This window comes from Diplotaxodon limnothrissa, linkage group LG6, assembly GCF_057381915.1.
Source record: "Diplotaxodon limnothrissa isolate DT_005_m linkage group LG6, D_limnothrissa_male_GT1.1, whole genome shotgun sequence".
Taxonomy (NCBI): Eukaryota; Metazoa; Chordata; class Actinopteri; order Cichliformes; family Cichlidae; genus Diplotaxodon; species Diplotaxodon limnothrissa.
Window position 1 is genome coordinate 15213270 of NC_140601.1, and position 22345 is coordinate 15235614.

General features: G+C 43.0%; 1 protein-coding gene across 2 annotated transcripts; it reads right to left on the minus strand.

The window, feature by feature from the left end:
• Positions 1-205: 205 nt before the first annotated feature.
• Positions 206-21295, minus strand: LOC146630324 (tripartite motif-containing protein 2). Of its 2 annotated transcripts, none has more exons than XM_085356845.1 (12): positions 21134-21295; positions 12496-12674; positions 10952-11189; positions 10273-10424; positions 9988-10168; positions 6633-7356; positions 5588-5691; positions 5304-5471; positions 4676-4844; positions 3658-3728; positions 3034-3174; positions 206-721 (listed from the first exon to the last, which is right to left on the minus strand). In XM_085356845.1, the coding sequence occupies exons 2-12, from the start codon at positions 12627-12629 to the stop codon at positions 569-571; spliced, it is 2235 nt and encodes a 744-aa protein (XP_085212971.1). In that variant the 5' UTR covers positions 12630-12674; positions 21134-21295; the 3' UTR covers positions 206-568. The 2 variants fall into 2 exon arrangements, with proteins under 2 accessions (XP_085212971.1, XP_085212972.1); XM_085356846.1 differs by lacking the exon at positions 21134-21295 and adding an exon at positions 17448-17681.
• Between the last annotated feature and the right edge of the window lie 1050 nt (positions 21296-22345).

The window sequence follows — 22345 nt, forward strand, 5'->3', positions numbered from 1 at the left end:
TTAAATACCCTGCTATACCTACAGAGGGTGGAACACTTTTATAGTGAAGAGGCAAAATGTAAAAACCCTTGAGAGCATTTAGCAGGAAGCTGTAGTCACTGCTGCTATAGATGGAATTTCATTATTTCTCAGGTGACTAAGGTACCTTTTACTTTAATTATGACTTTACTTAATACAGCCAGTGATTTGAGGAACAAGTGCAAAAGTATTTATTTATTTATTTTCAGTTTCTGCCATGTGGCAGTTCAAAGCTCTACCATGTGGACCGCATTAAAGCCTTTTCAAATACTCCACATTAAGATGGAAGGTGAACGAGGTCTCAAGTGAGCACTAATCAGCAGCAGCCATTCGTGTAGGTCAGAGGTCATCTCGCTTCCCTCGCACCACTAATAAAGTCTCTCGTGTTAGTTTGGGGAGGGAGAAAGGTCAAACAGATGGCACAATGACAGCAAGATTCAAGAGTGAACAGGTGAGGGGGGGGGGGGGGGGGAGTGCAAAAAACTTCCAGTTGCTCCGTACTACTGCGTGTTTGTACATATGTACACTGTACAGGCTTTGTGTCGAGTGGCTACTGCAGGTAGCGGTAGACTTTGAAGCAGTGGTTGCCAGAATCGGCGACCACGACGTGTCCGTCTGAAGTGAGCGCCAGTCCCTGCGGGCCGTAGAGGGGGTCCACTGATGTGTTGATGTAAGAGAGAAATGAACCGCTGCCATCAAACACCTGAGAGAGAGAGAGCAAAATCATCACCGCTGGAAATCAGTGTTTCGTTCATTCTTTTTGTGGAAAATACAACACACCTAGTTATAAAGTTGAAAGAAAAAAAAAATAATGATTTCATGAATATGGATGATGTAGTGACCAAAATAGTTTTTAGGAAGCACCAATTGTTGCCTTCTATTGTTTTAACCCTTCTGAGACTCAAGCTTTTGTATGGGATAGATGTGATGCAAGAGGTCTGTGAAATACAAGGTGCAGAAAAGCTAAATGGAAGATCTCCATCTGAGGACGCAGGGTCTCAGGAGGTTCAAAAACATGTATTTTAGACACCAGCGTGCAGTGATCAGGCCTAACATTATGCCTAATATTGTGTCGGTCCCCCTTATACTGCCAAAACAAGTCTGACCTGCCGAGCCATAGACTCGATTACACCCCTGAAGGTGTGCTGTAGATTCTGGCACCACGATATGAGCAACAGATCCTGTAAGTCGTGAGGTGAGACATCAATACATTGGACTTCTTTGCACATCCCGCAGATGCTCGATTGAGATCTGGGCAATTTGGAGGTCAAGTGAACACCTTTGAACTCTTCGATGTGCACCTCAAACCCTCCCTAAACCATTTTTGCTTTGCTAAAAGAGACCACATCGGTCTGTGAATGCAGTTTCCATGAAAATTTCACTATGCAGTTTCCACGCATAGCGAGAGCTGCAGAGAGGATCATTGGTGTCTCTCTCCCCTCCCTCCAGGACATTTACAGCACCCGTCTCACTAAAAAAGCCCTTTGCATAGCGGCTGATCCCACGCACCCAATGCAAAGCTTCTTCAAGCTGCTGCCGTCGGGGAGGAGACTGCGGAGTCTCCAGGCCAGGACCAGCAGGCTGAAGGACAGCTTCATCCATCAGGCTGTCAGGAAGCTTAACTCCCTCCCGATTCTGCCCCCTCTCCCCTCTCTCCTCCACGGTCTCACTGAACTCTGTCACACACACACAAACACACACACTCTCTGACTCACTCACTGGCCTGCACCAGTTACCAGTCACTTTGTGGAGCATTGGACTGCCATTACCTCATAAGACTTTGTTGTTACACTTTCTCTTACCGTACACTACTAAATCTCCATTTGCACTATTTGCCTATTTGCACTACTCTGCCTGGTTTACACTCAATGTCACTTACCCATTATATTGTATATTGTATAGCTTTCTTGTTATATGTAAAATTGTATTTATTTAAATTTTTACTTTTTAATTATTTTACTTGCATTTTTAATCACTTTTATATTTAAATATATTCAAATGTTCATTTGCTATTTATCTAGGGATTGAGAGTAACGCAATTTCTATTCTCTGTATGTCCTGTACATGTGGCAGAATCGACAAATAAAGTTGACTTTGACTTTGAAAAGGTTTACGTGGTCTGCAACAATGCTTAGTTAGGTTGTACGTGTCAAAGTAACATCCACATGGATGTCAGGACACAAGGTTTCCCGGCAGAACATTGTCCAGAGCATCACAATGCCTCAGCCAGCTCGAATTCTTCCCACAGTGCATCCTGGTGCCAGTTGTTCCTCAGGTAAGTGATACGGACACCGGCCATCCATATGATGTAAAAGAAAACCCAATTCAGACCAGATCATTGCTTTGGGGTCCAGCCCAGTGTTGGTGTTGGGGGTCAGCATGGGCAGCCTGACTGATCTGCAGTTATGCAGCCTCATACACAAACTGATGCACAGTGTTTTCTGACACCTTTCTGTCAGAACCAGGGTGAACTTTTTCAGAACTTCAGTAGTTCGTCTGTTGGATCGGACCTCACAGGCCAGCCTTCGCTCCTCACATGCATCAGTGAGCCTTGGCCGCCTATGAGCCTGTCGCTGGTTCACCACTGTTCCCTCCTTGGACCACTTTTAAAGGATACCGGCCACTGCAGACGGGGAACACCCCACAAGAGCTGCGGTTTTGGAAACCCAGTCGTCTAGTCATCAAAATTTGTCTCCTTATCAAACTCACTTAAATCCTTACACTAGCCCATTTTCCTTCTAACAGATTAACTTTCAGAACACTTCCTCCCGCTAACAATATATCCCGCTAACAGTTGCCATGATGAAGACATAATCAGCGTTATTCACTTCACCCGTCAGTGCTCATAATGTTATACCTGATCAGTGTATAAATATACTATTAATGGTGTTTTGGTAACATTTCATAAGCCATTATGAGGCAAGATTGTAATGTTGGATGCCACTTAATAAAAAAAGAAACAGAAGTTTGTATTAACCGATTCTTCGAGGAGTAGAAATGATTCATTCTGCGTACCTGTATCCTGCTGTTGCCCCAGTCGGCTACTATGATGTTTCCATTGACGTCCACCGCCACTCCTGTGGGGGCGTTGAACTGGCCATTGCCTTCACCATTGGAGCCAAATTTCAGCAAGAATTCTCCTTCTGTGTTGAACACCTGCAGTATGGTTTCAGAGAAGCAACAGCAGAGAGAGAACACTTCTTTAAAAAAAAAAAAAAAAAATGCAACCAGCACATATTCACATAACAGAACACTGATATCCAGACCAGGACTCACTGTTGTGTGCATCAGGCCTGGTTTACAGTCTGATAAATGCAGTGAGATACATTTAAATAAATAAGAAGCAGATGCTGATGGATTTGAGACCGTATTCTTAGCCGATGGTTTCCTCTTTGCACAGACTGTCTGCTCAGACATGATTGGTCAATACTACACTGACTATAAATGGACTCCGAACTTGTTGGAATGTCATAAAATCCTCGTCCACATGACAAATTTCCCACCTTCGACTGATGAATGTGACAATAGCCTTTTAATGTGAATGATACGAGTAGAAAACGCGTTGTAAATCACGTTTTGGTGGCAGCTGCTAACATCTGTATTCCTGTAACACACAGACTGCTCTGGGAGTTCACTTGCCTTGACTGAGTGGTTGTGGAAATCTGTCACAATGATCTCGTTGTTGTTGTTGACAGCAGCAAAGTGAGGGCCTGGATTAGAAATATGAAGAAGATTTTAGATATCATTTGTACAGTTTTGCTTGACTGCGACAAAACAAAAAGTCAGAAAACTCCTACATGACAGGTAGAATAGAATAGAACTCAACTTTATTTTCATTGCACATGTCACAAGGACATATTTGTGGAGGACATGCAGCTTCAAAAACGAATTCAGCAACAGACAAAAAAATAAATAAAAATAAAAGTACACTGATTTTTAATGCTTTAATGTTAGAGCATGACCAAAATATTGGTCAATAAAGTTGGATTGGAAAATATTGATATATCAGTCAGGTAATTGGCCATTTTCTGATATATTGCTATCAACATTTATAATAGCCATAAATCCAACTTTAAAAAGTAAAGAAGACCGAAGCACCCTTTAATCATGCTTTGAGTGTTGCTGTTGCATAGTTTATCCACCAGAGGGCACTCTGCAACTTCCCTGTTAGCCACAAGCAACCAGCTGATTTGAGGAGAGTCAGGCAGAGCGTGAACATTTTTTAAAACAATAAAACAAAATTATTTTAAACTGAATTGCCATATAATCATAGTAATAACTCAAATAACTACACGTAATACATGTTAGGGAAATCTGTTTATGTTTCATGTGTCAGAAAAGAAAAGCTATCAGACGACATATTAGACAAAATATCGGTATCAGTGTCAGTCTTAAAACTCCTACATCTGTCGCTCAGATTAAATGTATGACAAAAAACAAACATACAACCAACTCATAGCATGATTAATGAGACACCATGCTGTTTTAGGGACACTTTTGTTTATAATAATGGACGAATCTGATGGACTAAAGTTGCTTTTTCCATATTAATGACCCTCATGAGGTCAGTGCAGCTCCTCTTCATTCAGCATGCAGGTTGGAGAAAGACTGAATTGTGTTATCTTGGAGCAGTGCACTGTATTACCATTGAGTGTACCTGCAAACTGCCTGTCACCGTTGCCACGGTTACCAAACTTGGTGACCAGCTTGCCGTTGACCTGGAAGATGAAGACGCAGCAGGACTTGTTGTCGACCACGATGATGTGGCCGTTTCTGTCCACCGACACGCCTTTAGGACCCATCAGCTTCCCCGAGCCGATCTTGTTCTGGAGAGATTTTATTTCACGAAGCCACGCGTGAGGAAATGAGTACTTACAATCACAAAAATACAAGTAATGGTCAGTATTACTGTTTGCATTAACACATAAAACCCCGAAGCTGTCTTCTGTGTGTTTGCACGTAGACTGAGAGCACACCCTAAGTCCTATTAGGGAGATCCCACTCAGGAAACCAGTGGTTTTAACCCGAAAATCTGCACTCTTTTAACAGAAGATAAGAAGGCTGAAAAGGGGAAGTCAAAACCAGCATGAGTGAGTCTCTTAACGCGTGAGAAATTTGCAAATGAGGTGTGAGAAAGTGTAACCATCTGACTCGAGGACAAAAATCAGTGTGACCTTCTGCACAGCTGCAGCGGCACTGGAGCCCACCCGGGAACATGCCGACTATTGCCGTTCTGAGGAAAAAATCTACTGAACGACCCAGTCCCAGAGATAAATAAAACTCACCTTAAACTTGCCCTCGCTCGAAAAGATGCTGACCCATTTGTTGTCATAGTCTGCGATGATGATGTCGCCGTTGGGGTGCACGGCCACACCTGTCGGCCGCTGCAGCTGACCCGGAGTCCTGCCCCGGATGCCGAAACGACTTCTGAACTGGCCGTCGTTGGAGAAAATCTGGATTTGGTTAAAAAATAAAATGAAATAAAATAAAACACTATGTTAAATATTAGATAGTTTTCATATATTATCTCAGAGAACAGGCGCAGATGCTTCAGGGAATTCGTTCTCACCTGCACACACTGGTTGTTGCTGTCTGCTATCAGCACCTTCCCCTGAGAGGAGGCAGCCACTCCCTGCAGGTTCGTGAACTCCCCTTTGTTTCTTCCCTTTGTGCCTGTGAGACACGAAACATGACCACGTTCACCATGATGATGACGACACGTACGTTTTCTACATGTAAAGTCTATTGGTTACATAGTAAAGGTAACCTGATGCTCAATTTTCACTCCAGCAGTAATAAGCTCTCTGTTGTGTAAACATTTATACTTCACATAACCGTGAAACAGACGTCTCCAAACCATATTTACTAGTATTATCTTACTTACATTGTTTTTTTTGGTCTGTTTTTGGGTAGAAAAAGTAAGAATTGCAAAAGGACAGCTGTTTATTGAACCTTCTACCATTTTTTTTGTATTAAAATAATATTTAATATAAGTATTAGTTATTATTTCTTGCTACATCTGGGTTTTTGTGGGGAAAACAACAAAAACTATCACATTGATGATGTAGACGTCACAAAAACTGAAGCATGTGACATGTCAGGGTTAAAATCATATGAACACAAGACTCTAAATCCTCATGTTCAAGAAGCTGAATTAATCATATTATTATTGAGCTTTTGTCACTTTTTAAATTGCTCGTAAATACTTGTTAATCAGCTATTTAACTGAATTTTCCCTAGTGCACGGATTCCCAAATTGTGGGTCATGGCCCCCGACAGGCCGTGAAGATACTGGAGGTGGGCCACAATAATAAAAGAGGATAATGGTAATGGGAGGGCTTAGTTTGGGATATTGGTCATTACTCTGGCCTAAATTTACCTCTCCTGTATTGAAGTTTGTGTCTCAGTGGCAGGGGAGTCACACATTCGCCTTAACACTTTGAACATGACTGGGTAGCATTAGCAATTTATAGCCAGCTTGTGTTGTTTATGCATTTTGAATAAACTTTTTTCCCCACTGATGGCTCCATACAGTGTAGACTACACTTTACATCCTCCTTTGCGGTTAGTGCTAAGGTTTGATGTTCAGCCCTCCGGCTGGGAGCCGGTCTTACCGATTCTGAAGATGAGGTCGTCCTCAATGGGATTCTCTTTCCTCCTCCCTGTGCTGTACATACTGGCCGGCCTCTTGATGGCCTTCTGCTTGACGTGTCCGCTGCCCGGAGACTTGAGCCTCTTCTTAACGCCGTCTGAAGTCGGTGACACGTCAATGGATTTGGTGGCCTTTATCTTAAAGGGGCTCCCTTTGATGTGTTGGTCATATAAGCGCAGAGATAAAGTACACGTGCCCTCTTTAGGAGCTGTGAACAGGTACTCATAAGTGCCGTTCTTGTTGTCGAGCACGTCTCCGTCACACTTGCTGCCGTCAGGCGAAAACATTTCAGCGGTGATGACTGCGTTGCCCATCTTGCATAGCTCTCCATCTTTGTCCTTAGTAGTGATGGTGATGGAGGTGGGCACGCCTACCACACAATGCCGCAGCCCCTCGCCTGTCGCCACAGTCTCGGAGGCAACGGCGTTGGTGGTCACAATAGTGCCCAGGTTGTGGATGGACTTTTTTAGCCCTTCCGTTTCTACGAGGAAGTCCAGCTGGTTGTTCTCTCCGGGCTGCAGCGGAAGCTCCTGGCTGGCCAGCTCGACGAGACGCTCGCCCATCTGCTTCTTCACCAGCAGCACCTCGGCCTCGGTGCCCTGGCTCAAGGCCTGCTCCGTGAAGTTGCAGCTACTGGTGATGCCCTCTTGGCCCTGCAGCAGGGTGTCCAGCTGGGCTTGGAGCACCTACACATGCATGCATCAGGGGGCAGCAGAGAGACACTGAGCTTAGATAAAACTTTATGAAGCTTTCAAAATTATTATTTTTCTTGCAGTTATTCTGTTGATTACATTATACTAACAAAAAGAACATTAGCTTTGCCTTTGTGTCCGCTTTTAATATCAGATCAGGTTATTATTAGTACTTGGCAATCCTCAGCTTGGGAGCAAATATATGGTATTAATTAAGGATTACAGGGATGTTAGTTTATTAAACTGCTGGTAAATCTCAGAATATAATGCAATAAAAATGTGATTTCTTATATTACCTAATTTTAATTTGTAAATTAGTCACTTTACTACGACCACACTGCTGTTCTTTAATCGCAATCTTCTTTCAGGCACTCTGATAATTAAATAAGGGCTGCTTTGATTGTAATGCTGGATATTCAGATACGCCTCCCATGTGGAAGCTGCCACAGCTTTGCTGGTTTCCTTCAGCTTTTTGGGACTCAAAAAGCTTACCACCGCTTGCTTGTACAGGTGGTAGAAGCAACGTGCAGAAAACTGTAGGTATCTGATAACCAGATATAAAACACCTTCATACAGAAATGACCTTTTCACTGCAACTGAACTGCAGATAAAGTGTGAGTGTGTCTAAATGCAGGTGTTTAAACTGGTCTGGTTACCTGGTAACTGAGGATGAGGAACTGATCAAATATCCAGAATTAATCAAATCTTTAAGTCATCCTATTGTCTCATTTTACAGACGAACCCTCCTGAGCAATAACGCGCTAACCTAAGCCACATTTAACCGCTAATAACCAGCTTTACTAACTAGTTGCTACCGTCGGTGTTTACTAAGAGCGCCGTGACAAGCTGAACTCGGGTTTTTGCGGCTGACCCTGCTGCTGATGTGTTCTTGGAGTTCTCAAGGCGAAAAACAAAAAGTGATTTACTAACATGCCCGACACGCACTTTCCTGCGCCGATGTTTAACGCCGCAAAACGAAAACAAAAACAAAAAGCAGCGCATCTTATATTCTGCGCTTGATACTGAAGCGAACAGACTGCGCATGTGTTTAGAAAGCAGCGCAACTTCTGTAAACCCCCCGTGAAACCGAACACACCTGTGAGCGCTGTGTGGGGGATTGCGCTCACACGTTGAATTAATCTGGCGCTAAAAAAGTGCGACATTACCGCAGGCTGCACACGTTAAAGCACCGAGACAAACTCACCGGCGTCCGGCCGTCATCACACTCCTCTTCTACTCCCAGAGACGCCATAGCGTCCAGTGTTTCACCCACACAGCTCATCCGCGCAGTAAAACTAAGACTCTTTGTAACATTGTAGGACGAGAAATTCACGGTGAAGTGACAAAGTGTTTGCGGCCCGGACTGTACTCCCTCCCCACGCGCGGCACGCCCAAATCAAGAGCGCACGCTGGACACCGGCTTCATGTAGCAGGAGCAGCAGCACAGCTTCCCCGTGGGCTGCAGTGCTGTGACCGATCATCAGCCACTCAGTTGTAAATCATTAGCTGTGCCCATGTGATGCAGCTCCCCGAGGGAGTCAGCAGGCTTTTAACCCAACCGGCTGATTGGCTCATGGGTCAATGCAGCGCACAAGCCCCCGCTCCGGCACCTCCTTCCTGTGGAGAGGCAGTCTGTGCCATACTGCAAATTTATTTTACTTTCTATCCGATCGATACCAAATACTGATATCGATACTTTTAACTCATTTAGACAGTTTATGCCGGAGAAGCATGACTCATCATACATTTGCGATTCCGAACAATTTTAATGACCACTAAATCACATGATTTTTACTTTGTACAATAATTCCTTAACACAACCAAATACACCTTTTAGCTTTTCATTCATATTTTGAAACAGTTTTTATTATTATTATTCTTGTTGTGGTCTCTAAAGCACTTTGGGTCACCTTCTGTTGTTTAAATGTGCTGCATAAACTAAATAAACTCTACATTCATCACATTCAGCCATTTTTTTAAAAATACAATTCATCTTTAAGGTATATTTTTTTCCCTTTCCAACAGAATGATCTATTTTAATAATTAACACAATTATATGGGCTGAATATATATTTTTGAATGTTTGTATATAGTCTGGAGGTAATCAGACTGCTGAAGTAACAACTGTGATGGACACTTTGGAGTGGCATCAGTCATTCCTTTCACCATGACATGATCTGCATGGTTATTCTTTGGCTCACTGAATGGCAGTGACAGTGGGCTCTGTCTCTGTCTACCTTTATTTGGCAACTAAGTCACATGACCACAGGACAACAACAAACACGGTGAAGCAAAATGTGCCTGCATGAGAGGAGCGGTGTTTGCGCCGACATGTCTGCTGCCTGATAAACGAGAATAATCTACAGAGCTTACAGCAGAGAAACAAACAGACGCATCAATCCTCTCGTGTCAGTATTGGGCCAGTAAGAATACCAGTGTTGGTATTGATACTATCTATATTATTTGGATAGCCCTGACCTGTTGAAGGACCCGTGACAGGTGAAAAGATTACTTTAGTCTGTGCTCCAAAATCTCCAGATCAGGCTCATTTAAGTGCTTTACATTTGTCCTATTTGGTTGTTACATTTTAGCCAAAGTCCCAGCTGTGCTTCGCTCTGCACTCACCTTTTGCTTGAGGCCATAGTTGACCTCCAGCTCCATGAGTAGAACGCTCTTGCGGACATTGAGGGTCTTCTGCAGCTCATCGAAGGTCGCGTGGATGTCGTCCTCGATGGCGCTCTTCTGATTGGTCAGCTGCTGAAGAATCTCTGACAGCGTCTGCAGGGCTGAGTCGATCTCTGGTAACCTGGAGGCAGTCGAGTAAAATGTCAAGGTCGTGTGACAGAGCTGGAGAATCATCACTGCAGTGCAATATGACAGTATTTACATAATAATATTGCTGCTGCCTACCTCTTCTTAACAGCATCTAGCTGGTGGTGCAAGGAGGCCTTGTGCTGTTCCACTACGTCTTTAAGAGGCACGGTCGGGTGCTCTCCGTGTTCGCCGCTCGTGCACTCCTGACACATGGCTGTCTCACACGGAGGACAGTAAAACTCCATCACCTACAAATCAGGAAAAAGCAGGGATCTGAATTTATAATAGGCTCGAGTCATAGACCCATTTATCCACATTAATGCTGAGGAAATAAACCATCTTCCTGATCCTGCATGCTTACACACCCCTTTAATGACTCCATCTCACATGTGCCAACTCTGCATCTCCAGACTCAGGAGTCCTGTCCTATTTCCTGCTTTTGTTGGGGACACTGCTCTGCTGTGTCACTTTATCAGTCTACTGCACAAACTTGCCCATCAATAAATAATGTTCTTTGCTTTAAAATGATCTCGACCTCTTGAATCACGGCACCGTCAGCTGGTTTGATATTCTGCTCCACGCTGAAATACCCAGACAGATGTGGACGAGACTGCTATGAAATTATTGTGTACAGGCATGACAGACGCTCAGATTATGAAACATAATGACTTGGTGATCTCCTGACTTCACCCTCAGCTCCACTCTGAACATCTATAACCCTAACTAAATGTTAAAGCTGACTTTGCTGTCAGGTGTCAGTGTGAGGAGCTCTTACGCTGCCTCCATGGTTTGGGCAGGAGAGTAGCTGGCCTGTAGCCACAGTGGTGATGTTGTTGAGAGCGGCGGCCTCTTGGCTGCAGCTGCCCGGCGCCCGCTGCAGCACGTCCATCAGGTTGGTGATGAAGAAGTTATTCTGCAACGCCGCCACACCCTTCTCCGGCAGGATTGAGGTCTGGCGGCACACGGGGCACGACAGTGTGAGGCTGTGGGCCGGGATATAATTCTGCAGGCACCTGCAGGAGGACGACAGGTGTATTAAAAAGGTTGTAGTTTCAAGATGTGGTGCTTTATTGCCTGACTTAAAGTTTTCATCTAGCAGTCCATTAACAGCTTATTTGTCCTTCAAGTAAAAGAAGAACAGAGCAGGTCAAAATCCTGTCTTTGAGACCATCTAGTGGTTGGAACGATTATACTCTGACAGCGATTTGCAGCAGCACTTATCAACGACATCTGTGCAATGTAGTGTATTCAAATGCAATGACCGTGCCATAAATCCTGTCATTGTGAAGCTTTTAATGTATATACAGAGATTCCATTAAATTTAGTGTTTTATATTATACTATTCAAATTATTTAAAGTCAGTATATATATTTATATTTTTAATGCAGTAACACCTGCACGAGTAAACAAGCACAGCTAGAAACTACACAGAGAGGCTACAGTGCTACTCACTGCCCTGCCACCATAAAAACGCCCGCTTTTTTACCACAATGAGTATGTAACTTTATCCAAAGTTATATTAAAAATACAATAATAAATAAAGCACAAGAAAAACAAACATGGCAGAGAATACTTTAAAATCCTGCCACGCACACAAAACATATATGTGAAACTATACTGTTTATGCATGTAGCTGCTGTGCTTTTCATTCAGCTCATCTTAATTCTCCTTTATTGAACTACATTTACTGATATCATCAATGACACATATATGTTGTCCATTGTGCAGCAGTCTTATTTTTACATGAAATAAATAAGCTTGAGGTAAATAAGTGTTTTGTCACAGCTTGTCTAGCCTCCAACAGACTCTTTGTCGGATTGCTGAGGACGTAATAAACAGTGACCCAAAGATGATCATCAAATCACATGTAAATATAGTACATGACAGCTCATATGAGCTTTAATCTAGTCAAACAAAGGTAAATGGTGGAGCTGAATATTTTAATGTTCATCCCAGCGTCTATGTGTGAAACACAGTAGTTATGCCCCACAGAAAGAGTTAGAAATGACTGTATATTGTTCAGCTGCACACTGATGCTCCAGAAACAACCAGAGCAAAGAGGCAGGCGCACACCGTGAACAGTTTGTCTTTTGTGACAGAAACAAAGGCTGCTTAACAGCGAGGATGACACCAACACACCAGAGTCAACAGCAGCGATGCAGACCTGTGTCCTAAAATAACGCACAAGTTTAAAGCAATGAGATATTCATTTAAAAATCTGTTGTTATTATTTTTATTACTGCACCGTTATAGGCTGCATCATCTGTCTGAAATCATAAAACAGTACAACACTTACAGCACTTTGGAAACTCCACTCACCGCTCACAGAAGGTGTGCAGGCAGGGCAGGACTTTGGGGTTCTCGTAGCGGTCCAGACATATGCTGCAGATCAAGAACTGCTTGTCAATTTGGCGGACGACAGGACTGGGGATAGTGGAGCCTTCACTGGCCATCCTAAAGCTCTGGCATAGAAGTCCCTCTTCCTCTTACCCTGCACCCTGCGAAGCGACACGGAGGGAGAACAAAACCAGTGAGGACGTAAACACAGTGGCATCACATAGGATCAAACGCACAATGAAGATCTTGTGGTGGTGAGCGGGACTCTGTGGGGTTGCAGAGATCAGAGTTTGAGGCCGAAGGCAAAGACAAAGTACTTTCTTCCTTCCACAGAGGAAATGCAAAAATACACAAAGAGACACATCAATCAGCGCCTGTGACCAGGCAACTGCAAACAGCCACTCAAACAGGACATGAAGATATATATATATATTTTTTTATTTTTTTATTTATTTTTATTTTTTAAGATTACCGGAGTGCTGATATCGTTAAAAATAGTCTGATTCAGGGGTGTCAAACATAGGGCCCGGGAACCAAAAACAACCCGGCAGAGTTTCCAATCTGGTCTACTGGACAGCTTTGGAAAATGTGAAGGAAGGGATAGATTTTGGACTTTTTAATGTAATTTTGGGAGTTTTACAGCTTTTCCTTTTCATAAAGTCTTCCCTCATTTCCATTCATAATACACCACAGTAACAGAAGAAACAATTCAGTGACAGAACCTGCCACTTTATTCACTACTATAGAAATTTCTGGGTTGTTTTAATAAAGTAATCTTTTTTTATATAGTACTTTAAAAAAACAAACATTTTCTGTGAAAAAAGTTGCTCTTTTTAAAATTACAGGTCAGCCTGGGAAGTGAGCTACAAGAAATCTTACAGTTTACAGATTTATTTCTTACATTTTAAGTCCAAAGAGTCATGAAGACAAGATTTCTTTCATTTTTGTAATACTAAGATATTTCAGTTAAACATCTTTACACTGACAGAAAGGGGAGCTTCACTGGTCTGGCCCACTCAAGACTAATGTGGGCAGTAAGTGGCCCACAGTATAAAATGAGTTTGTTATCCAAGCTCTAATCAGTGCACGGTCAAGAAAATAAATGCTCTCTATAGTATAACACATATTTATCCTGTGACCCCTGTGGTGGGTCTCAACCCTTATGTTGGTAACCGCTGCAGTAGCAGAGCAGCACCTGAGCCGCAGATGTGTTTGTCATGAAAAGGCACTTTAAGCACTAAAGGCACTCTGCGTTCAGCACACATTAGTCAAACTACCAAGACAGCCGAGCAAAACTATTTCCAACTCAGCCCTCTGCTTTATCCCAGACAGCTTCTCCTGGCATCGTTTCGTCCCTGCGATATTCCTGTTACATTATCCGGCAGCTAACTTAGACACGGAAAGTGTGTCAGTGCTTTTATTGTCTCATCACATTCAAGTTGGCCACAGAAACAGGCCACCTCTGCTGCTGGGAGGAAACCCCGAGGGACTGCACTCCTTTCTACAGTGCACGCTCTTTCTCCTCATCTCGTTTCCACTTAATCTCTCTCCTTTAGATACACATCTTCTCTCATATTCCTCTCTGGAAGCAGACGTGGGAGCCTGTAATGTTTTAAAGAAGCTCTCAGGCAAACTTCTCAGTATGCTAGGTGAATGGAAGCAAGCTCAGTGTTACTGCAACTGATATAAAAGCAGCAAGTTATCAACTGAGACTCATCACCAAGCTAATCTATCACTAAGAGGATGACCTACAGTAATACATATGTTTAGAACATAAATGAAAAGACACAGAAAATAAAAGCATCTGGCAGTATTCCAGCACAGACGTGCACGAACACAAGAGCTCAGATCTCTCTTAATGACTCACCAGCTCCACGGAGCAGATTAAGCAGATGCTCACAGCATCAAATATGGGACTGCTTATACAAAAATAAAAAAATATGTAAATCCTGCAGAAAGCCACAGCAGGAAAACAGAAGCAGCGCTGCGCTGACGGTGCACAAGGTCGCAGCAGTCCCACAGCGCTTCACTCTTACATAATCAGATCCGCACCAGCTAAGCGGAATAATTCCTGCTGGATTGAGCCGTCATCCCACGCACAGAAGAGGGCGCACATGACAAAAAGGGGGGCGTCAAAGAAGGAATTTAAACCAAATCAAAGCATCTTCTGTCATAGAAAGACTGTGAGAAACACTCATGCACAACAAAAGTGATTCCAGGGCAACAGCAGCTATTCCAAAGAATTTCCTATAATAATAAGAGGATTATTAAAAACTTACAGTGCTGCATTCACGGAACGATCAACAGGCGTCATCCACACAAGTGCACTTCAAATGAATGAAACACAGACAGCCTTCATCTTCTGAATCGTCCTTCAACTCATACCGGCTCTGACAGGAAATGATGCTTCCCTCCAGGTTGCAACAGAGAGCCAAACGCGAGACGCCAGTGTGTGTGTGTGTGTGTGTGTGTGTGTGTGTGTGTGTGTGTGTGTGTGTGTGTGTGTGTGGGAGAGAGAGAGAACCAGCCAGTGTTTATGGGCGTGCACACACGTGAGCAAAGTTAAGGAGGAGCAGTTCAGCCAGATTGTATTTCAATTTTCTACATCATGTCCCCCCGCCCGCCCGCCCGCCCTCACTCCCTGCGTTACTTTCTCTCCTCCCATCACTTGCATTCCCTGCTCGCTCTGTCTCATCCATTCATCTCCCTCCTTCCTCTCTGTCTGAAGTAAATGCTGCTTCACTGCAGCGCGGTGAGCAAGAAAGCGCAGCATCCGGAGCATGTGAGCGAGCACTGGCTGACGCCTGGTTACCTAACAAATGGGAAAAAAGGGACAGCACTTAAGGGTCTCCGTCACAGCCAATAGAGATGAAGCCACAGGGATCTTTCTGCGTGCGAGTGTGCGTGCGTGCAGGCTGCTGACTCACTGTACATGCAGAGACTGAAAATGAGCACAAGGAAAAGTCACACACTGTATATGAAGAGAGGGAGGAGAGATGACAGAGAGTAAACATTGCAGAGAGAAAGGAAGTACGGTGAGACGTGTGCTTCAAATGTGGACACAAAGGACACACTGCCTCTCCAGTTTAAGAGACAGAAATAGAGAAAGGTGATAAAACGCTGAGGTGAAACGCATTTTCTGCCTGTTTTTTCTCACTGCACTGCAGCTCTGTCGCAGCTCTTTGGTCACTGCTTTCTGCATACGCAAGAATGGATGACTTAAACAATGACACAAAGCTTTAACCTTCAGACAACCTCAAACACCGACCACTCTGTGGACATCATCTGGGGGGTTTTCCACCAAGAAAACCGGAGGCGATTTGAGTATTTGGTTAGTAAGAGGAGAGATTTAAAGGCCTAATGGTGGGTGACTCCAGCAGGTCCGTCATCGTACTCTCTGAAAACTGTTCAGTGGTTAGAGAGTGAGACAGAGAGAAACCACCAGCTTTCCAATTAGTGGATGGCCTGCTCTACCTCCAGTCCATCACAGGTCCAACACACAGAGCACATTTAGAATCACCAATTAATTCATCCATCAGTCTTGTCTCTAGACTGTGGGAGGAAGCTGGAGTACCTGGACCGATAGCAGTCATTTTGCTTCCTTGGCACTAACAATTCCGAGGGATACTGTGTTGAATACACATGAAAAAAAAACTGGCTGCAAGTATGATGTTACATGATACTTGCACCCCCCCCCCCCCCTTCAGTTCTTAAATTTTCTTATTTCAGTTCCACGTCAAACACAGTTGTGTCGATGGAGTTTTTTCACAGAGTTAAGCATGCCTGGCAGCTCCACAGCTGTTCCAGTGATCTCATCTCAGCCTCTGCCAAACTCAGTGAGCTCAGTCAATCAGAGGACGCAGAACAAGAAAACATAATGCGGGAAAAAGAATGAAATGCTGTGTGGGTGCACACCAGTGACAACAATCAGTCTCTAAAGCTTCATCTTAGATTCAGCACTATGAAGGATAAGGCCGTGTGATCTTATATGTTCTGTTCTGACTTGCAGCTCAGTGGCACTCGGACCCAAACCGGTTCCTTTATTTCTGGCATTAGATTCATTACTAGTATTCATTCTTTATCGATACTGAAGTTTATAAAGTTTGGTTGTTTCTGTGTTTAGTGTTTTACTCGTTGACTGTACTTAGCTGCTGTATGGATTTGCTGCCCTTCTTGGCCAGGACACTGTTGTAAAGGAGATTTTTAATCTCAACACTTTATTTTCTACTGGTTACAAAGATACATTTACTAAATCAGTCTTCGGCCGAATGGACAGTATGTTATATGGCAAATTTTTTTGCTGAATTTGGCATAATTTCTATTAAAGAAAATTTTACAATATTACCACACATGTCATTTAAAGAAATCCAGGCATATAATAATAAAAAGAGTTCTCCACGATCCTAGTAGTGTTTAAAATCTATTCACTGAGTGGTTATAGAGGCTGCCTTCAATTTGAATAATGCAAATCACAGCCAGAGAACATGCCTTAAATAGTTTGCTTTTGCTTCCTTAAAGGCACAGGCTGAAATCAAACCTGTCTCTTAAATGCTCAAACTGATGATGTATTTTTGATGCTCTTTTAAGACACATGCAGTTTAACAGGTCACATGGTTTACTATTTTTAATAATCCATGTAAATCTCTGCAATGATGCCTTTAAACACACTGTGCAAACTGAAAAACTGCAGCATTACATTGCTAAGATTTAAGGAAGGCAACATCAGGTTACATCAGGCCCGACTTGGAGCCAACACACAGGAGTAAATATGTCAGATAACCTGTTTAAGCTGCTGTAACGTTCACGCCAACACCATTATCCCTCACAAACAAATAGCAGCAAAGCAACTCAAACTCAAAAACATTTCAAACTTCTACAGGAGAGATTAATAGAGAAAATAAAGTTGTAGTTTTCAACCATTTCCACTCACTCACCATGACGAAGTAGAAACACACACTGTTTACTGCATTTTACTTTATAAGCTGCTTTCTGTGTTACCCTGCCGTCTAACCCGCAGTTCTTTCCAGAGCACCGACTCGAGCTGTTTCCACCGCTTCTCTCGGTTTCTAAACACACAAAACGCTGCACAGTGACGACACTGCACAGGCTGACTGATCGCTTTCAAATTGCAAACAACAAGTGTGAAGACAAGAAAGATGGTTTCTCGATTTTCAGTAAGTATGACCACAGTGTTTTTGGTTTGACGCACTTCACCTGCCCATTACTGAACTATTAATGTCATTTTTATGATGGAAAAGTTTGTCAGGTCCAAGAGTCCGGTCACAGGTGGGTTCACTGTTGTGTCAGCTGGTTATGAAATCGACTGGGGGGAAAAAAAGAGTCCACAGAGCTACTTTACTTCTCCTTTATCCAAGATCAGTAAATTGAAGTAAATTTGGAGTTCAACACTCGTAAAAAGAAGACACATTTTGAAAGAGGTTGTGTGAATTCAAACTTGGTTAATACTCAGTGTGATGTTAGGTGCAAGATAAGCCATGACACAGTCAGCATATCAAGCACATTTCTCTGCATTACGTACAAGTCAGGAAAAAAAAAAGGAAGCGAGTCCAGCTCTGTCTGATGTGGTTCAGAGGTGGGCCTGCTATCGCTTTCCAAGCTTTTATGCTATATGGTAATATATAGAGTTGTGCAGGGATTTCACTGAATTCTGGAAATGTTAAATGTGATTTGCACTGAGTGTTTCTTCTTCACTCTCTGTGTGTTTTCTACATTTAATTATTAGTTATTATTAATCTCTGTCTCTCTTCCACAGCATGTCTTTGCCCCGTCTTCCTGTCCTCACTTCAGCCGGTCGAAGCACATGGCCTCCCTGAGCCTGATTCTGCCGAAGGTTTCTTCCTGTTAAAAGGGAGTTTTTCCTTCCCACTGTCACCAAAGTGCTTGCCTAATGTGCTTGCCTCACAGGGGGTTGCCAAATTGTTGGGGTTTTCTCAGTATTATTGCAGGATCTTTACCTTCAGTATAAAGCAGCTTGAGATGAATGTTGTTGTGATTTAATGTAAATTAAATCGAAGTGAATTGAATTGAAAGGTCATCAGGATTCATTTTGTGGAAAAGCATGAATGTTTCACGCATGTCCTGCAGCTGTGAACTTTTCTAGTCATTACCCAGCAACACTAACTAGTACAAAGTCTCTGTGTTGATGTGATTTGAAACAGCACTGAAGCATGCTGTGTGCCGCATATGAGAAAAGGTTTCTTTGGACAGTGATTCTCCTGACTCTGTCTGAAGTTCATGTGTGAAAACAGCTTATGTGTGTGAAGACTTCCAGCCATTCAGACCCTATTATAGAAAAGTACCAAAATAAAGGTCACTGGTCTTGCTCGAGTTATTTGAAGCAAACGATCTATAGCCCTTTTCATTACAGATCGCTCGACGCAGTTTTTACGATTTTCCGTTAAGTGGTATTATCTGGTCCCAGGTACTTTTTTTATCTACTCGGTCGAGACTCCAGGATGCTTCTTCACATCCAGTTAGCAGTGGGGATTCCCAGACAGATATGAAATGGTGTTACTCGTCAACTCAGGTGACCCTGATGGCTCAGATGTGACCTCAACAGCTATACTTTATGTAAAAAATACCATCAGATTCAATGAGTTGTGGAGGTAAATAAGAAAATAACATTTCCCATCACTTCAAGCCTTCATGTTTTTATGAGCGAAGCTACTTGCCTCCCAGCAAGTATAAAGTGATTTTATGTTCTGTTTTTTCTGACGTACACTGATGATATTTTGCCATTAATGCAAAAGACACTGAGTTTATGAGCAAAAATGCACCATGCTAAGGCTTCACATTTACTGCACAAGCATGACAGAGATGTGTAAGTACAGAAAAGGCTGTCCTTGCTTGTCTGTCTGCCATCCATCCATTCTGGGGACATGTGGGATGACTTTAAATTTCAAAGAGACATTTAAATGCTGGCTCATTAAAGTCGAACAAGCACAAAAAAAAAAGACCTGGCAGTTTGGACTGACTGCAGAATGACATCATCTCATTTATCATGGCCTGCATGACCGTAATGACTACTTATAGTAAAGTGACAAATGGCCTCCCACTTAGCTGCCTGGCAACTGTCTTCATTATGCCTGAAATCACTATGATCACGTTCAGGAGCAGACAACATGGACAAAGCCTAAGCTGACTGTGCTGCCTATAAAGTACGGACTCCACGTTTGATTATTATACCTTTACTGTTTATGTGCTCAACTTTGTTCCCTCTCTTCCACTTATTGTATTTTAAGCCATGTTTGCATGCAAAGCCCGGAGGCTCCGTTTGCTCCGTTTCAGAGGAATTTGGGGCTTTCCGTGCTTTTAATGCTGAAAAGGGTGGCATAAGCCCCACCACGAATTATGAAAACTCTCTCATGTTTTCACCCATAATCCAAAGCATCCACTGGGGGCAGGATGATGAGAGATTACAGAGGCAAACGCACGTCTTCAGGGTGAATGTCCTCTTATCCAGTTCCACATCCACCAACGCCACCACAAATTTGAAAACACAGACGGTTAAAGTTTCTAAACCTTCCGTTTGGGCAGATTAAAGACATTTTTCAGCGTGGGCAAAGTGTCATTTGGAGAATTGTGGATTAATTCTTTTGAGAATTAAGTTTAAGTTTGTTTTTTGGCTGATCCAACTTGGATTATTTTAAGAAAACGGAGCTCTGAATAAAGAAGGAAACTCCGTGTCACTGCGTCACTCTGCTGTATATCTGCCAACCACGCACTCTGGGGGCACAAGATAAGACAATGCTCTGTGTGTCAGAGTGTGCGTGCTAACGGCTGACCTCAAATAAGGCTTACAGATGTGGAAGGGCATGGCCGCTACAAACTGTCCATGGTGCACATCTGTCAGGGAGAGCTCAGTGACGCTTGACTCAATGTGCAGACAAAACACTCTCCCTCAGTGAATGAGTGACAAGACAAAAGAGAAAGCTGGTTTTTGGTTTGGTTGATCTTTAATCCTCAGAGTTTGTACTGATCACACTTCGTACTTTCAGTAAAATGAGTTTGTAAATTTGCAAGATATGATTTTTTTGTGAGAATACATCTTTCACATTCACTGATACTGTGTAAAGTATAAAAACATGTGGTAGGTCCTTTGTTTCCTTGGCTGTTAGTTACACATCTGAGACCTCTGAGAAAAACTTGGAGTTTCATGAATAACCTTAACTTCCTCCTCGGCACAGAGTACAACGTAAACATGTCGCACCTGCAGCTTCTAAAGTCAAATCAGCATCAGCCAGTGAGCATTGTAAACAGGAAGCAGCAGGAAATGAACAGATGTGCCATTACAGCACGTCTGCCCGAAGTAAATAACAGGTATTTCTCCACGTGAACACCTGAGACCACAAGACGTGCAGCAGGAACCTGTATTTCTTGTATCAGCAGATTTCCAGTGTGACAGCCTGAAGTTACAGCAGCATCTTTTTAATCATCTCTTTCCTGTTACAGATGCCAAACAACTTTTCAGTGCTGTGCGCTGGACTGTTCGAACACAGCACTGTTATAGCTTCTGCCTTTAATTAATCATAAATCTTTCCTTCCTCTTGTTACCCGCTCTTTCCAGCCCTCCTACCCACATTCAGAACATCCCACTTACTTCAACTCCATGGCTGCTCTCCTCTTCTGTTCTCTCTCTTCACTGAGGCGGAAAACAAACGCTGCTCTTCGTCACCTAATTCTCCACATGTATGATATGCTGTATTATGTCCAGGAGGCAGTGACAAGAAGGCATGTGAGAGGCCTGAGCTGCTACAATAATCCAAACAGACTGACAGGAGGCCAACGGGTGAGCGGAGACGGAGGGGGAGGACAGTACAGTGGTGTAGAGGAAGACAACAGACCAATCACAGGAGCTAGGGAGGCTGAAGAAGGCTGGGCTTAAAGCCTGTGCTGCTCTTTAACCCCCAGTGAGGGCAGAAGCTCAACTAGCATGGAGCAGAGACAGATAAGGAGTGACAGAGGACGGGGCTGCTGACAGAAACAGACACAATCAAATGTGCCAGCAGTGGCCAAAGGATTTCATTAATTGCAGAGTCCAAATGCTGTCCCAGGTGCAAATGATTATAAGAAAACTCCCTAAATGACACAAAAGTAATTAAAGCTAGTAATTTTTACATTAAGATGTTAGTGCGAAGGCACAGGACACCACTCCCACCTTTTTACGAGGAGTTTCATCCTGATTTGAGGTAAAGGTGCTACAAGTTGCACTAGAAAAACTATCAAAGCAAAAATGTCTGCACAGAGTAGTTTAACTAGATAAACTAAGAGTTAAAACAAACTGCAGGCAGATCCAAAACTCACTGATCCAAACGTTAAAGAGCAACAGCCAAACAACGTCATAGTAATTGAAACAAGATGGTCCCAGAAAGCCATAATAACTGTAACAGTCCTCTAAGTGATGACCACAGTGCAATCATATGCTGAACACTACGGTTCAAAGAGCAGAAATGCAGTTATTAATCAGCGGTGCGTTGGTATCTGTTTGCCTCCAGATGAGGCAAAGTTGGAAGATAAGTTCAACATGAAGCAGACGTTATGTGTGCAGTCATTCCTCCAGCGAAAAAGAACCTAAAACCTCCAAAATGACCATGAAATTCATGCTCACGGATGTAAACTTACGACCACAGCTGTACATATGAGGCTCTAAAATTCCTTTTCAGTTTTCCATTCAGCACCATGAATCTTAATATGCAGGCTTATTTTTTAGTATAAACGGCTCAACTGTGTTTTAATGTGATCTTACTGATTGTTTTTCTTTCGCGTTTCCAAAAACACGATAATAAAATGAGCATCCTGTTCTGACGCTTGC